The sequence below is a fragment of the Artemia franciscana genome, chromosome 6 (genome assembly GCF_032884065.1).
Source record: "Artemia franciscana chromosome 6, ASM3288406v1, whole genome shotgun sequence".
NCBI classification, from domain to species: Eukaryota; Metazoa; Arthropoda; class Branchiopoda; order Anostraca; family Artemiidae; genus Artemia; species Artemia franciscana.
This window is the reverse complement of record NC_088868.1, coordinates 17,271,279-17,289,452: the sequence shown is the minus strand read 5'-3', so window position 1 is coordinate 17,289,452 and position 18,174 is coordinate 17,271,279. Positions and strand designations below refer to the sequence as shown.

At 37.2% G+C, this 18,174-nt stretch overlaps 1 protein-coding gene across 1 annotated transcript in view; it reads right to left on the bottom strand.

Moving 5' to 3' along the window:
- Positions 1-4,629: 4,629 nt before the first annotated feature.
- LOC136028120 (ubiquitin-conjugating enzyme E2 G2-like) overlaps positions 4,630-18,174 on the bottom strand; it is a 40,191-nt gene continuing 26,646 nt past the window's right edge. The window contains exon 4 of the mRNA XM_065705763.1: positions 4,630-5,999. Within this exon, the coding sequence (XP_065561835.1) occupies positions 5,878-5,999 (122 nt within the window). The 3' untranslated portion in view covers positions 4,630-5,877. The remainder of the gene's footprint in view (positions 6,000-18,174) is intronic.

Here is an 18,174-nt window from a genome sequence, read left to right as displayed (position 1 = left end):
TGCCGTTATGAAGTTGTTTGTCGACTCACGTCATGTTTGTCGACTGACGAAATTACAGACCGGGACACCGGGACACAAATGACGACCGGGACACCGGAACACAGGTAATATAAATGACGACCGGGACACTCAAAGAGAAATTACAGACTGGGACAACGGGACACAAATAACGACCGGGACACAGGGAATATAAATGACGACCGGGACACAACTACGACGGGGACACCGGGGGGCACAGGGGGGATATATAAATGACGACCGGGACACAGGGAATGTTCGATTAGCAATCACCATCAACAAAGCTCAAGGGCAATCATTAGAATAATGAGGCATAGATCTGAATACGGATTGTTTTTCCCATGGACAATTATATGTTGCATGTTCAGGAGTCGGTAAATCTGACAATCTATTTATATGCACAGACAATGGGACAGCGAAGAATGTTGTATACTCGCAATTTTTACGTAGTTAAAAACATATATATATATATATATATATATATATATATATATATATATATATATATATATATATATATATATAACAAATTAAAAATTGCTTAGGTTTCCTCGTCATCCTTATTGAATTAGCGTATACTTATGATCTTGAACCAACAAACTCAGACATTCTTGTTCTAGATAATTCATCCTTCATTATACGTATCACTTTTCTGTTGATTGCAGGGAAGTTATAGGCGTTATATTTTTTATAATCCAAAGCATCAAATTTCCTTGGAGGTCAGCTTTATTATTTTCATAAACATACTCAGTCCGAGTATCACAAATAAACCTACAGTTGATATCGGCAACAGCTCAAAATTTGACCTAATATTTCTATGGTTTATTCGCACTTACCAATTTCATTCAGGCTCGTCTATCCCTGAAGTTAGTCGTTTATTTAAGCCCTAATTCTCGCCCCCAGTTGAAATCGACAACTGCTAAAAGTTCTACTGTCCCAGGGTTTGGAACCAAGCAGGGGTTAATTCATGCTCCACCCCCCATCCACTGGGCTCTTGAGGAATGCCGGGCGGGCGATGTTTGGCTCAAGATGCTGTTCTCTTTGGCGTGGCTCACAGAATGTATTCCGAAAGAATGGTGAGCTGACATGATTCTGCCTCTATGAAAGGTAAAGGGGAGCAAGAGAATATGTTCTAATTGCAAAATGATAACGCTCTGAAATAGTTCAGTGCCATGAAATCTAGTTGCAATGACCCTGCTAGATAAATGCACGAGTATCCTCCGAAAAAAGTAGATAGTACAGAGGACCAGGTTTACGCAGAGGAGACCCATTGTCGAGCCAATTTTTACCATGCGACAGGTAATAGATAAGACGAAGGAATTCGGGAAGAAAGCATACATAGACTTTAAGGAGTTCAAGGCTGCGTTCGACTCGATGTATTATAACCCGCTCTCGCTAATACTTCTATCAGTAGGACAGCCTGACAAATACTGCAAGCTGTTTGAAAAGCTTTACGAAGAAACAGAGAGTTGCGTTCAAGTCAACGGCAAAAGGACCGTGACATTTGACATCAAAACCGTTGTCCGCCAAGGGTGTGCTGTCACTTCGGAATTATTCAATTGAGAAATAGGCTATATCATGACGCGAACTATAAATAGCCTGCCGTTCAGTCTGCAATTTTGAGATCGCATCCTGATAGTTGTTGATGCCTATGGTGCTAGAATTTCGTCGGCTGGATCCGGAACTAATTAGTCATTTCCCATTTGGGGATGAAATATTTATGTCTATTATAGAAGTAAGGAAAGTTAAGAAATAAAAATATAGAAACAAAAGGGAAAATAATCTGAGCCTAGTCATCCACAGGACCCTATATACTTGTTGCCACAACTAATTTTAAACTAAGCCGCTGGGCAAGCCTAGTTTTTGATCCTGATGCATAGTTATTTCCATTGATAGAGGTTAAGAGGCTAGCGAAGGCAATCCCTCAAAGGAGCCGTCCCATGCACCGAAGCCCCGCTCTTCGATAATTTGAATCGTAAATCCGAGAGTGCAAGGAATCTTCTTCATTAATTAAGCTACAAAGACCATATCTCTAAATTACTCAGCACCCATTCATTTTTATTTGAACTAAGAATACTATTTAGCTGAGCCCTCACCATGAAATCGTCATACCTGAATGGTTGGTAGGCAACCTGCACATGATCCCAACGCCTTCTCCCCTTTTGTTTATGGTTGTTTAGTATAAGTAACTAAATTACTCCCCCTCCCCCACCCTGGATGAGCAAGCAAGCCCTCCCATTCCTCCACCGGATGAGAGTATAACCAGCATTCCCTTCCTCCGATGGATACAATTCTTCAACTTTAAGTCTTCTAGTGATGGCCATGTAGACCCACAATACGAATTTCCCAACACTGGAACCACTTCGGACCACAGTTGATATTCAGCGGGACGATACGTGACCAGCAGCCATAGCTCATAAATTTGAAAGAAGATATTAAGAGGAAGCAGACGCCAGAAAGGCGAAGATAGAAGAATTTTAAGTTGGTACTTTTCAGTTTTGTTTTTTTCGTATTTTTTCGTTTACACCTAAGATGACGGTAATAATTTCCATTTAGCTTAGTAGGGGCTGGTTGGATGTTGAAAGACACTCGATTAATTATGAAATAAATGCATAAATATTAAATGATTATCAAATTATAAAAAATAATTACAAATATTAAATAATAAATAATATATAATAAAATAATATACAAAAAAACTATACATATAAATAAAAAAGAAAGACCAAAGGAGAAAGGAAGACTGTTTTCCTACTTAAGTAATTAATATAGATAAGTACTTGAACGAGGCCTTAACCCTACTCATCCATCCAATTACATAGGTCAAACAGCATAGCCATACACAATCAACCGCAAAGAATAATCCATGGACAGGCAGTCGTGTCGTAAGTCGTCATATACCGAATATTTAAAACAATAAATAAGACAAATACTTCAAAGGCAACCACACAACACAAGGGCTCATCGGGAGAATACACACTTGCCTATAGAGTATTTGTTAGGAGGAAAATACTCAGGAAGCAACTCACTCAAGATATAAGTCTTTGCTTATATTCCCAGTGTTGTCGCTTTTTTTCTTATTTGTGCTAGTAAGTACGATATATGTTACGCTTAAGTATACCATTAGGCATTTGCACTTTTTGTTTACGTGTGGTATACAATTCTCTGTTTGTGAAGTGAATAGATATTTATCTATCTATCCATGTATCTACTCATTTAATCGGAGACGTTACAACTAAGCTTAGTTAGAAACGTTATTCCTGGAGAGGAACAATCGTCCAGTGAGACATCGTAAATTGTTTTCTTTGACATTGTACGATGATAAACTTCTAGGGAGTCAATTCATCGGATTATCGGGTACATTAAAAACAAAATCAATAACATACCTCCTTTAAGGATTTCTATGCTGTTTGTATTATCGACAGGTAGGGTAGATCATCAAGCCAATCTTAGTGATGTTAGTACCATAACACTACTACTGAAGCTGAAAGTTTTGATGGCCTTAAATCATTGATAGGGCGTTCCAACTTATTACTATGATGTATCGTTATTTATGTCTTTTATGTTAGTTATCATGATTGACTACTAACATAAAAGACATCCTTGTATTGTCATCAAGGATGTGACCAAGAGCAACTCCCATCACTTCCGTAAGAAAAAAAAAACTGTTTCAACGATAAACTGAAATTTGCCATAGGGGCTAAACAATATGTAATTCTTTCTCTGTATTTGTCCAGCTTGGCTACTACTACTGTCACAATCCTAGGAATGACTCGCAATGTAGCTCGACACCTGAACCAAAGTGAGCGTTCCAAAAGGGGATAACACTCTAAGAAAGTGTTGAAACTTCCTATATTCGAAAAACATGGCCTCCAGCAGTTTCACTTTAAATCCAAAGAAATTCTGCTGCATCCTAACTGACTTGAACAGTAAATCGCAGTAGACTTTAAGTCCATAATATATTGAAACAATCAATTTATTTATCATCGTGCCAAAACGAAAGAGAGCATAATTTTGAAGAGGAGCGAAAACAAAGTGTTTCAGCTTTCCGTGGGAATAATTTTTTTTAGTTAATGATTTAAATTATAAATAATCTCTAAAGATTCTGAGATTGTAGAATAATTTGTTTTGGTATTAAGTACATATTTTCATTTGGTGTGCTGAAACATTTTTATCCTAATCCAGACCCATCTCCCCTATTGATGTGACATGCCTTATAAATTATGACCAGCAAGAACAATTCCAAAAGAACAATCTTTTTCACTTTCAAACTGATGATTCCCGGAAACTTTTGATGACCGTCTGGGGACAAGCTTATTTTTGTCTTAGCAATCCTATCATTTCCCTCAACACTCTCTGTGTACTTGAGACGTTTTTAACTCCCTAAGGGCCATAGGGAGGCACCAGTTACCGGTTCAATTTTGCTTATAGAAACCAGGTGCGTACGGGCTTTATTTAATTCAACCTCCACGTATTTGAAACAAGACCGCATACTAATGAGAGTGTGCAAAATATATTCTTTGTGATTATCACACTTACGTTTTGACCGCTTCTTTTTTAGTTAAAAATCAGCAAAAGAAGAGCCTAGTCAAGATAGAAAAAAAAAACGAATGTTAGCGAAAATTTATTAATCAAACTCCTTATAATGGAAAAAAAGTAGGCTCTAGAAAAACACGATATTTCCAAAGGATACAACCAAATTTTATATAGTACTTTTATGAAAATTACCATGGCCTGGGAGACCATTTCAATGGTCTGGGTGGTAAATTGTGCAAAGATGAGCTGTCTAAACATCACCAACCATCTAACAAAACTTAAAATAAGGGACTTGTGTATTATATGGTACACACTAGAGAAGAGAAGTTAAACTAATCTAAATGAAATACACAAAATATGATGAAAATACAATATTTTGGTAACAAAATTATGAAAATTACAACAAAGAATTATTGTAGGGGGCCCGCACATAACGCATTATATTAAAAACCTAACCCAAACAAAATACCATCTCTACATAAATATTTAATAAAAATATAGCTAAAACGTACATTTCAACCGAGTCTAAGCTAATTTTCTTCAAATACTGACATGTATAACCGGTTATTGACTGATCTGTAGATCCAAATTCTCGAGTGTGTACCATATAATACACAAGTGTCGAAAGTAGTTTAATAGTTACGATGCATACCACAGCTTACTACTGGGAGGAGATACAAGATATACACAGGCGCATTTTTTGAGCAGCATTGCCACACTCAGACTAAACTCTTGAATTGCACCAGGCAAACATACTAATTATTTCTTGGATTAAAATTTTCTTAACGCCAGAAATATAACAAATTACACAATTCAAATGCCGTCAATCAAAAGACCGTATCGAATTTCGACGAATTTGTCAATAAGTCCTGCCTTTTTGATTATTAAGTTTCGTTCTGGTTCTACCAATATAGTCTAAGTGATGGGCAATATCATTAACGAATACATCACAACTCAAATTAACAAAGCTCACTTACTGTGCCTATGATCTTTACATATCTCATTTTATAAAATGTTATATATCAATTTTGATTGGTGATAGCCAAGGCGGTATCCAGGGTGGGTAGGAGTTTGAACACTCCCCCCCCCCCCTCCTCTCTATATTTTGTCTGACTCGTAAAAAACAGAAAAAAATCAAATATAAACAAATTTATGATGCGTTTTTTTAAGTCTTTTTTTTTAGAAAATCCTGGATACGCCCCTGGCAATAGTCAAGTTAAGATCTTGACATCCAAGTCAAGCACATGAATACGTTTATGAACTCCTCTTCACCGCTGAAAGTTAGTGATGTTGAGATAGCCTAGAATGGACACTATGGGTGGGTTATGGATAAGGTAGACCAAGACTTTTACGAACAAGACGTTCAGCAATTCTGTTAAATTCTTCTCGATTTTCCCGCCACATTTTGGCAGCATCAATGTTTGCCCCGCTTTCGTCATTTGGCTCTAAAAAATAAAAACGGGTTAACTTTAATTGAGTAAAAGTAAGTTTTAATGGTCTAAATTATATTTCAAACCTTAACCTGAGCTATCCTAAGACTCAATCCTTTGATTACACTTTCGTATTGGTGAGCATTTTGGCGTCGAAGCACTTGAATGACCTGTAATCTTTGCACAATTCGTAAAATACTTCACGAGAATAAAGACTTATGCCTCAAAATTTGGCTAGCGTGTGCCGAATAACTTTTTAGAAGGAAATTTGAGATGCTAAAATGTAACAAAAAATAAAAACATTCCCAATATTGCCACTCTTTCCCGTTGTTTATTTTAGAGTTAACCGTTTTTTTTTTCCTTTAAGCCGTTCAACGGTCAATAGAAAGAAAATATTGAGCGTATGCGTGCCGAAGACTATGTAGCCAGGGTTGTATCAGGATGTTTTTGTTTTTTTTTTTGGGGGGGGGGGGGTGATTTACACCAGGATTTTTTTTCCCGGGGATGGGGGGTTTACAAAAAAAAAACTCAAAAACCCCATAAAAATTTGTTTACATCTATTTTTATTACGTTTTTACGAGTCAGATAAACATTTAGGGGGGAGGGTTGAAGTCCCCAAAACCCCCTGTGTACGGCCTTGCATGTAGCGCACTAAAGATCCATCACAATAACTCGTCATTGTCAATTCAGTTACTATCCAAGCCGTAAATTCACTAGATCCAAAGGATTCCCAAACCTAACCTTTTTAGACGAGTATTTTTGACTCAGCAATCTTTTTTATTGAATTGTCTTTTGCTCAGTCAACATTTCACTGTTACGACCAGCATCAATCCTCTTCTCTATTACCTTTATTTTTATTGCAGACTAGTTCTTCTACTTCAATCCAAGCAAATCAGTATTGCAACAGAAACGAAGCACAGGGGTAAAGGATAAGATGTGCCTGTGAAAATATTGGAGAAAAATGATAAGAATATACCAAAGGATATTGTACTAAAAGTCAATTTTTTCAAAATCCAGAAAGAAAAAATCACAATGTATGCCTCGATTTAGCAGCTTGAAGAGAGCCTAGCGGGAGCAAGCACGAAGACAAGGGGGGATTGGGGAGATCATCCCTCCCAAACGATTTTTTCTGGAGTTCTTCCTAAATTATACAACTGAGCCCTATATATACGAGAAATAAGGACTGAAAAATCGCTTGTTTTCTGAAATAAGAACAATGAAACAAATCAACGCAATAGAATTTTTCAAAGACTGTATGTGTTATAAACCCAAGACTGAAACGTTTCTCTGATGTTAGGGAAAGCCAAAGGGGTATAGACCCAATACAAGAAGGTTGGACAGTGACAGTGCTGTGGCCTGTATAAGCATACTAAGGTTGGCAACTCACTGCTCCCCGGAGACAGAGACACAGATGAAGTGTGCGTAATACATACGTCCAAATGAATAACTTTTTTCCATCACTGAACTTGAACAAGAGCTAGGAGCTCATATGGCACTTGTGACGAGGTCGGAAGAGCCAAGGGCCAAGAGCTCATATGGCATGAGCTCTAACAAAATTCTAAGAATCAATAGATTGCTTTAAAAGGAAAATCAGAGGCATAATGCCGGTCGATTTAAAAGAAGAGCTCTGAGTCACGAGGTCCTTCTAAATATCAAAATTCATTAAGATCCGATCACCCACTCGCAAGTTAAAAATACCACAATTTTTCTAATTTTTCCTCTCCCTTCAGCCCCCAGATGTTCGAATCGGGAAAAACGACTTTATCAAGTTAATTTGAACAGTTCCCTGACACGCCTACCACTTTTCATCGTCCTAGCACGTCCAGAAGCACCAAACTCTCCAAAGCACTGAACCCCACCATCTAACTCCCCCAAAGAGAGCGGATCTAGTCCGGTTACGTCAGTCACGTATCTACGACATTTGTAAGCATTTTCCAAGATTTCTGGTTTCCCCCTCCAGCTCCTCCCAATGTCAACAGATCTGGTTGGGATTTGAAATAAGAGCTCTGAGACATGAGTTCCTTCTAAATATCAAGTTTCATTAAGATCCGGTCACCCGTTCTTAAGTTAAAAATAGCTCAATTTTTCTAACTTTTCCAAATTAACAACCCCCAGCTCCCCCAAAGAGAACGGATCCGTAAAAATTATGTCAATCTTGTATCTATAACTTATGCTTATTCTTCCCATCAAGTTTCATCCCGATATCTCCACTCTAAGCGTTTTCCAAGATTTCCGGTTTCTAAGATTTCTGTTTCCCCCCTCCAGCCCTCATGTTCCCGGAGCCGTTTCCAATTGATAATGGAGCATCTGATACATAAGATTCTTCTATATATCAAGTTTCATTGAGATCCGATCACCCATTCGTAAGATACCTCGATTTCACGTTTTCCAAGAATTCCGGCTTCCCCCTCCAACTCCCTTTAATGTCACCGGGTCTGTTCGGGATTTAAAATGAGAGTTTTAAAGCACAAGATACTTCTATATATCAAATTTCATTAAGATCTGATCACCCGTTTGTAAGTTACAAATACCTCATTTTTCTAATTTTTCCGAATTACTCCCCCGCCCCCCAACTCCACCAAAGAGAGCGGATCCGTTCCGGTTATGTCAGTCACCTATCTTGGACTTGTGCTTATTCTTTCCACCAAGTTTCATCCTGATCTCTCTGCTTTAAGCGTTTTCCAAGATTTTCGGCTCCCCTCCCCCCCCCCTAATGACACTGTGCCCGGTCAAGATAAAAAATAAGAGATCGAAGTTTCGAGGTCTTTCTAAACATGAAATTTCATTAAGATACGATCACTCTTTCGCAAGTTAAAAATACCTAATTTTTTAGAATTAATCCCCCCCCAACTCCCCCAAAAGGAGCAGATCCGTTCCGGTTATGTCAATCCCGTATCTAGGACTTGTGCTTGTTTTTCCACCAAGTTCCATCCCGATCCCTCCATTCTAAGCATTTCCCAAGAGTTCAGGTTCCGCCCCCCCCCCCAACATCCCCTTCACCGAATAAGGTTGAAATTTAATATAAGAGCTCTGAGACATGATATCCTTCCAAACATCAAATTTCATTAAGATCCGATCACTCCTTCGTAAGTTAAAAATACTTCATTTTTCTAATTTTTCAGAATTAAACCTCCCCCCCCACTCCCCCAAAGAGAGCGGATCCATCCCGGTTATGTCAATGATGGTTCTAGGACTTGTGCTTATTTTTCCCATCAAGTTTCATCCCGAACCCTCCACTCTAAGCGTTTTCCGAGATTTTAGGTTCCCCCTCTCAATTCCCCCAATGTCACCGGATCCAGTCGGAATTTAAAATAAGAGTTCTGAGACACAATATCCTTCCAAACTTAAAATTTCATTATGATCCGGTCACTCCTTCGTAAGTTAAAAAATACCTCATTTTTCTAATTTGTTCAGAATTATCCCCCCCCAGCTCCCCCAAAGACAGCGGATCCGTCCAGGTTATGTCAATCACATATCTAGGACGTGTACTTATTTTTCCCACCAAGGTTCATCCCGATCCCTCCACTCTAAGCGTTTTCCAAGATTTTAGGTCCCCCCCTCAATTCCCCCAATGTCACCGGATCCAGTCAGGATTTTAAATAAGAGCTCTGAGACACGATATTCTTCCATACTTCAAATTTCATTAAGACCCGATCACTCCTTCGTAAGATAAAAATACCTCATTTTTTTCTATTTTTTCCGAATTAACCGGCCCCCACTCTACCCCCCCCCCTGGATGGTCAAATTGGGAAAAAGACTATTTCTAATTTAATCTGGTCCGATCCCTGATACTCCTTCCAATTTTCATCGTCCTAGCTTGCCTGGAAGTGCCTGAAGTAGCAAAACCGGGACAGACAGACAGACCGAAAGACAGACAGAATTTGCGATCGCTATATGTCACTTGGTTAATACCAAGTGCCATAAAAAATCAAGACTCCTTTACCTACGCTGTAAATGTCTGCCAAATTGCTAGCACCCACACACCATTATATGAAGTACCCTGACAATGATGCCAATTCATATGCCAGCAATCTAATGTGTAGTCTCATTTCGTGGCACTGAAATAGCTTACAGTTACGACGAAGATACCGGCTTGTCATCTACTCTAAGGGTCACAGTTGTATCTTTTTTTATACCGAATGGCTTTGCATCCCACTGTAAAGAGATTTAAGAATCATGCGTCGCCTCATTCAAATCGAGAGTCTGAAATTTCGCTTCTCACTTTCTTTCGCAAAGTATATGTCCATAATTCAGCGAGTATATTTTACATCTCCCTTGATATGAGACCTGGTTACATTTATTTTTCTCACGTGTGGAACACGTTGCAGGGCACCATAAGGCTAACTGTACTTTCTGGCGTACCTCAACGATGTCCTTTGAGCAGGAAGATTCTTTGAAAGATGCATTTCCTGCTGGTAGGGCTAAGTATACTAGCACCATTTATTACCCCGTTCACCCATTTATCCTTTTTTTTCTTGACATCATATTCTGAACCTGATTAAGCTCTCTTGTAGTCTCCTACAGAAAAATTATGGACAAAAAATCAAACTGGCTCAAGAGTTTGCTGTCCACTGCATCAAAACGCACTCTTTATCTTCAGCCAATCTTTTGCCGTGTCTGCTTTTCACCTTAATTGGAATAAGTTTTGCATCCTCAGCAAAACTTGTCTTTTCTCCAAGCCAACTGACTAAGCTTTTTCTTATTCCTTGCCCTTTTTCTTTGCTTTCGAGTACTTTTGCCAAAAGTACCAGTAACAACTTTAGAAATAATCCCCTCAGCCTCAAACAGCCTTTCACGCTGGTGTCCAGGTGCTAAGAAAATCAATTCATCTCATATTGCAAACTTACAATACCGTGATGGTATCAAAGAGCAATCGAAAATATAACACCTCACTACATGCAACATGCAACGAGTGCGTAACCTTCCCTTTGACTGGGGTCGCCTCTGATTGGCCAACAGATATTGACGTTTAGTGGCAATCTAGACCTCAACAAAGCTTCACAATGCCTTGCACAAGCCGCAAAGTGATCCGGTTGATTTTCTGTTGCGTTACATTACGTCGATAATTCAATTATTGGTCTTAATTCAATTATTTTAAACAAAATCGTAGAGGGGGAGGGGGATGTTACACATTCTCCTTTTCGCACTTCCACCCCTACCAAATTAAAGCTCCGGATCCGTTCTTAATTGGGAGTAGGAGGAGATCCTTCCTTCGTAGATTAGACTAACTACCGCCAATGAGTAAAACTCCTTCCAAAACTATAACCTGACTTCGAGCCCCTACTAATCTTTCCAACTAAATTTTTTAACCATATGGTGGAGGGGTTATACCTGGCCGCAGAATATCGCACCAATGGACAAAAACTAAATTTCCCTTCCTAAACTAAATTTATAGGAAGGGTTAAGGCCTAGAGGGCCAAAAAATGGTCAGTATAACCACATTTCTAGGGCCAACGAAGTTCACAGCTGACAATTGCACAATCAATTAAGAGATTCCACCAAATAGGGATGGTACAGTAAAGACTTTTTAAGTTCTATTGTACCTTGCGAGGATATTCATATTTTTGCACACTTGAGCGTCCATTTCTTGCGATTTTTCTTATGCAAAAGGATCCTGGTGCATCCTGTGGCGTGACCCCCCCCCCCTCTTGGGCTTAGGAATAGCATTATTACCTGAACCCGCAGCTAAATTTGAACTTCGTGGTTATTTGTGAAGAGTTCAAAGCTTTAAAATTTTACATGACTTGTTGATTGCATGCTTCATCATATTAGCATGGCAATATGCCACTGGAGACATTTTATACTGTTAACAAAAAAAAGATTGCTCAAGAGACTTCCTCTTTTAGAGAGATATGGCTAAAGTGATTTGTCAGATACCAATATTGACAACAGCTAGAAATGGTTCCAACGAAAAAACTCCGTAAAACTGAGAAAAAAATTATGAAGAAAAGAAATATGAAGGCAAACACACAAAAAAAAACAAGAACATCATGAAAGCATATACAAGAAGCAAAACTTTTTCTGGAACATGAAAGTAGTACGAAAAAATGCCATTAGAAAATAACCAATCATAAAATTCACAGTTCCCTTTTTTGTTTTTATGGAACTGGAAAAACTGATCAAGATTTGTTGTTAAGTGGTGTTTACAAAGAAATGAACAAGCAATTTGAATTCATTTTACACAAAATTTTTCCACCCTTTTTCGTCTTTTATTTTTCCTATACTATAGGAATACTTAATTAGCAACAAATACTTAGAGACAAAGAAATAGTGTATTAAGAAGCAGTCTTGAAACCAGCAAAAGACTTCCATATTTGCCCCGTGCTAAAACAAAGGGTGAGGGAAACAGCTTTTCCTCCAACAGCTTGTGATTCGTAAAAAGGACGCTTGAACTTTCAAATTCCCATCGAATTTGCCTCCTCCTAAATTCCTACGGCCACCCCTTCCAAGATATATGAAGGCAAACGCAAAAAAAACATAACATCATGAAAGCATATACAAGAAACAAAACTTTTTCTGGAACATGAAAGTAGTACGAAAAAATGTCATTAGAAAATAACCAATCATAAAATTCACAGTTCCCTTTCTTTGTTTTACTGGTTTCAAGTGCTAGATCGCTGCCTCTGATTAAGGGACTAAGATACATACATCGTTCAAAATGAAATTGGATCATGTATGCACGTTTTCCTTACTTTCAATTAAACATAACCTATTTGATACTCGGCCCTGCTTCGTTAATTGATCAAGTCAAAAAGCTGCTAGGCATCCTAACTGCCTTTATTCAATGTTTTTCTTCGCTTTGAGCGTTTTTATTATGGACAACCAAGGCTTACAATCAGCGGCACATGTAGTATTTTTAAATATTCCAGCCTCTTGTCAAAGAAACAGAAAAGTGAGAGAGCCCGGTCAATGGCCCTTTGACAGGACCAAAACAGTATTTGAATTTAAAAAGAAGAAAAAACTAAACAATTTACTATACTAGTCTAGCAAGTACTATGTTGACCTCAGAGTATGAATATCTTCTTTATCTTCCTCTTTGGTATAGATCGGCGTTTGTCCCCTCACTATATGTATATATATATACATATATATATATATATATATATATATATATATATATATATATATATATATATATATATATATATATATATATATATATATATATATATATATATATATATATATATTCTCTCTCGGAGACCAAGTTGATTTTATGCTCTTATCCCTTTTCCAATCCTTTCCTCTTACCACACATCAATCATGCAAAGGATTTCTGTCACACTATCCCTTTATAATACTTAAAATACCTCGTTAAGATTCTTATCTAAAAGCATTAGCTTTCTTTTCTATTCCAAGTGTTTTCATTCGTCTCTTTCATGTTAAATTTTGTACCACATCGGAAAAGGCAAAGCAATAATCATTCATAAGAAAATTCTGACAATCAATTTTTTTAGTCCCTTTTGGTTCTATTAATTACCCAGCTAAATTAAAAGAAAACAGCAGCTCATCGGATAACACTCTAAAAGCATGCTTTCTAATTGCAGGATGTTTTTGCAGGAAGGAAGAGGTAAAAAAAGATACAAGGATAGGAGTACACATTAATCTTTTTACAAGGTAAAAAATAATGAACTAATGATCAAGATAACTACCTTTCACAAAAGGAAAAAACTAACAAATTATTATAGTCCTATTAGAAATAAGAGGCAAAAGCATAATCAACTCCTTTCCTTTTTCCCACACCGAGATTTGGGATACAATTGACTGCTTGATGATATGCAGCTAGATTCAACAATCATACAGTTATTAGCTGAGTTGACGGTTAGCCAAAGCAGCATAAATAGTCCTTCATACAATATTCCTTCACTAGCCACAGAACCTGTCAAATGACATACGTAAGAATAAAAAAAACATAGTATACTTTCTGCATATAATCAAACAAAAGAAGCAAGTTTTTTCAACAGAATGCAAGGAGCAACATTAAAAATTAAAACGAACAAAAATTATTCCGAATATGAGGGGCGCTGTCCCCTCCTCAATCCCTCGCTCTTCATGTTAAAGTTAGTTTAGTACTTTAAGAAAACTTCTTATTTTAATTAAAAGGCCCTTGTGTTTCAGGAGTTATTCTTAAGAAGGTGGGACAATCATCCAAATTTCAGCGCAAATAGCAAGGGATTGTGGAAGGGCAGCCCCCATATATACGAAATGATTTGTGTTCATTTATGTTACAATATGGCTTCTTACGTTTTGTTGAATAAACCACCAAGGAAAGTTTCTTCCATGTAGAAGCCCTCATCCGAAAAGTCTTCCGTAAAATTCGATCTTCACTGAAAATTCCGTCCTCACTGAAACTTTCCCCCAGAAAATTGCTTGCTCACATTTTTGGATGAAAAATTTTCCTTAGCCTACTTTCATTTGAAAAAAGATCTGTTTTTTATTTAATTTTTGATCGTTTTTCAAATCATTCCAGCATCCCTCTGAGTTGAAAATTTTCCCTGGAAATTTTCCTCTCTAAAGGAAAGTTTCTCCCGCAGAAAACGCTCATACAGAAAAATTCTCCCGTGGAAATCCCTCCTCGAACGGAAAATTCTCCCAGTGGAAAATCTCCCCAATGGAAAATTCTCCCCCAAAAAATGTCAAGTGTACTTCCCTATAACAAATACTATATGTAAACAATAGCCGAATTTCATAACTTGCAGCTATCTCCCCAGGGGCTGTGGGGTTATCTCATATCCAAGGCGTAGTTACTGGACCTTTCAACTATGCTGAACAAAATGGTTGTCTTAAAATTTTGATCCGATGACTTTGAGAAAAAACAGGCGTGGGAAGGGGGCTTGTTGCCCTCAAATTTTTTGGTCACTTAAAAAAAACAATACAACTTTTAGTTTCTGTTCAATTAAGCCCTCTCCCGATCATCTAAGTCCATTAGTTCGAGACATATCAGTGATCTTTTTTCTGGCAAAAAACACGAAACTCCACATTTTTGCAGTTGTGCGCTTGAAACCTCTACAGAAGAGTTCTCTGATACGCAGAATCTGACAGTGTGATTTTCAGTAAGATTCCATGACTTTTTGGAGATGTTTCCCGCCTTTTTGGTAAATTTTCTTAGGACCGTAGCTTTTCATGGATAGCATTAAAATTAAGAAATTTTGTATGGAATGAGCATAAAAACCGGATTCTTTTAATGTATCTGTTATTATGAAATTTCCGTTATAAGAGTTTCGATTAATATTTGGCCGACTCACTCATTACTTACAGTTGTTACCATGAATTGTTTGATACTAGAAGTAATATTGGCTAACAAGTTTTATTACCAAAAGCCATTAATATTATTCATAGCAGAATCGTGGCAATAATTGTTTGGTGACAAAAGTAGGAAATTAATTTTAAACGTCTATATTGTGATATTATCCACAGATTTGTACAACACAGTATTAGAAATCATTAATTACCAACATTGGTGATGGTCAAATATTATTTGCGGAATATGCGCTTAATGTTTTGATATCAGATGCTTGACATTTTTGATGCCACTTTAATTCAAAGTTTGATATTGTATCGATTCGTGACACAAGAATACCCGAATGAAATTGCTTATCCAATCAAATTGAAAATGAAAGGACACGGGAACCAAGACAACCGACCGTAATGAAGACGCAAAATACTGAAAAAAAGAGGTTGAAGCGATTGATAACACCTAGAACAAACAATTTTTGTTGTTTCTGATCCCATTGTAGCTTAATAGGCATGTAGGCTGGACAGCACGAGTCTGAGAGGACAACATATTTCGAAAAAAAATTAGATTGTATCGAACACAACGCTCCAAAACATGCCACAAATTATTTGTCTCCGATCCGATTAAAAATTTTGGGGAATGTAGACTGGATTAAGAGGACATCAGCAAGGAGAAACATTTTGAAGAAAAATTTGGTGTATTGGATCAAGTCAACCAGAAATTGCTTGGGTCGAGGAAAGCTCCGCGAAGATTTTCAGGAAAAAATTTGATCATAATGATAAATGATACCCGTTTTTTTTCTTTAGAGTAACAAATAGCCAAGATGTGAATTCATTTAAAAAAATTAATACTTAAAAAAAGACCATGAAGAGATTCTTTTAATACGGTCGTGGGCTAAGATACGTCAATATTCAAGTGTGTCTACAAGATAAGTATCACGGTGGTTTAAACCCCACAAAGGACCCAAAATCATGCAGATTTTCAAGCCGCATGACTTGAAGTCCCCTCCCTCCCCAACCCGAATTTTACAGGAGGATATTATTAAAACTCACGGCATAAAACTATGTCTGGTCGAAAATTTTTACTGAACATATCAAATTTTTACTTGAGGGAAGGGAAGAGGTAAATTGCAAGACACAATGTGTGTGAATGTAATCAACATTTCGGCACTTTAAGCTCCTATGGTATTTGTAACCTATGAACAGTTGAGTAGCGAGGCAAATCAACGAACACCGTATGTTGCCAGGTTATAAAAGTGACGTATCTGCAATATCTTGAGAGTGATTTGGGAATCAAGTGTTGCAGGAGGGTGAGTGGGGACAACTGGGCGTTGAATTATGACTTACGGGAGAATAGAGTTAAATCAAGACACTATTTGCGTCCGAGTTATCAATAAAGGATATCTGCAACATTTTGGAAGTGGCTCAAGGAGAGCATTGAAACTTCCAAGTAGTGTCTGAGAAGCACATATTGAAGAACTTCTAAGTTTGTCTCATGGGGGGAGGGGCTAAATGTGTTTTTTTCTCATCAGCTTAGGCTTTTTTACATAAGAAGCCGCTATGGAACTCGGAATTTAATCATCATTGAATGAGGATGCCAATCAAGAGACACTATGCATTGCAAGGTTATCAAAATAGCGCATCTGTAATATGTTCCTTTTATTATTCAGTTATCATTAACGGTATCTGTTATTTTTATCATTATTCGTTTATGTTTATTCGTTTTAGTTTTTGGTTGTTTTGATCTTCAATTATTATATGACCATTTCTGCTGGTTTTAGGTTTTAACATGGCTCTTTACTTTTCTTAGAAAAACTTCTTGTATGAACAACGTTTTGTTTTAAAATTAATCACACAGAAAAATCAGCCTAACATGGTAATAATAGGTGCTTCCCACAAAAATTGACAATTTTTAATTTGATGTGCATCACCTATATGTAATTTACAGAGTTTAAACATACGACAGCTAGTATCAGCTCTTTTGGGTTTACTATATGCCTGACGCACCTAATGTGTATAGACAGAGTGAACAACCGTGGAACATTTTCACACTGAAATTTACAGAATGAATATTTTCCTAAGACTAGCATAGATTAGATATCCCAACTTTATGTTCTTTTCTCATTAGCCAGTATTGTTCTTCTACAACACCATTACTTGGCACATATGTTTCTATGTCTCTACGGTAGCAACCTTATAAACACTCAAAAAAATTTGAACTGTACCAGTGAGAAGCCTCAGCCCCTTAAATTGTAACACGCGGATATTGTCTTTTGCCCGGCAACTTAACCAAAAGCATTTCTTCGAGTTCTAAAATAATTTAACTTATATAAATTATAATTTTACCTAATATTTTTTGCCAGTGGTTTCAGGAAAAGTTTATGATTTTAATCATTGCCTATTTCTCTTGCCTCCTGTTTAAAAGCATATTCTATTATTGGAATTTCCTTATCAAGATTTAATATCTTCTTCTAAAGGCCATTGGATACCTTCAAAATCATTTTGTTAGCCTCGCTGTGGGCTGATAGTGTCAAAGACAAAGGACCCATTACCGAATAGTGACAGCAACATAGGGAGCTCGCAAAGCTACCAAATTACTCAAATGATATTTTCCTGAAAATATTGATAGAAATTGATAGGGGATTTTGAATGTATCAACAGTCGAAAACCCAACTAGAGGCTAGATTAAAATAAATAAAATATAATAACTATTGAGCTAAGCGTTTTCTATTCAAAGTATCTATAGCACGAGTAATACGTCCCTTGTGTCGACAAGGCTTTCAATAAAGGTGGTTAGCACTACAGGGTATTCCCAAAGCTGCCAAATTGCTCGATCGCATCTCTTATCCAAGCTCTACAAGTTATGACAAGAACCTCTAATGAATTCTAAATAGTTTGACCGCACAAACTAAAGAGTTTTATTATGCATGAGATTTGGCGATCTTTGAGGTACCAC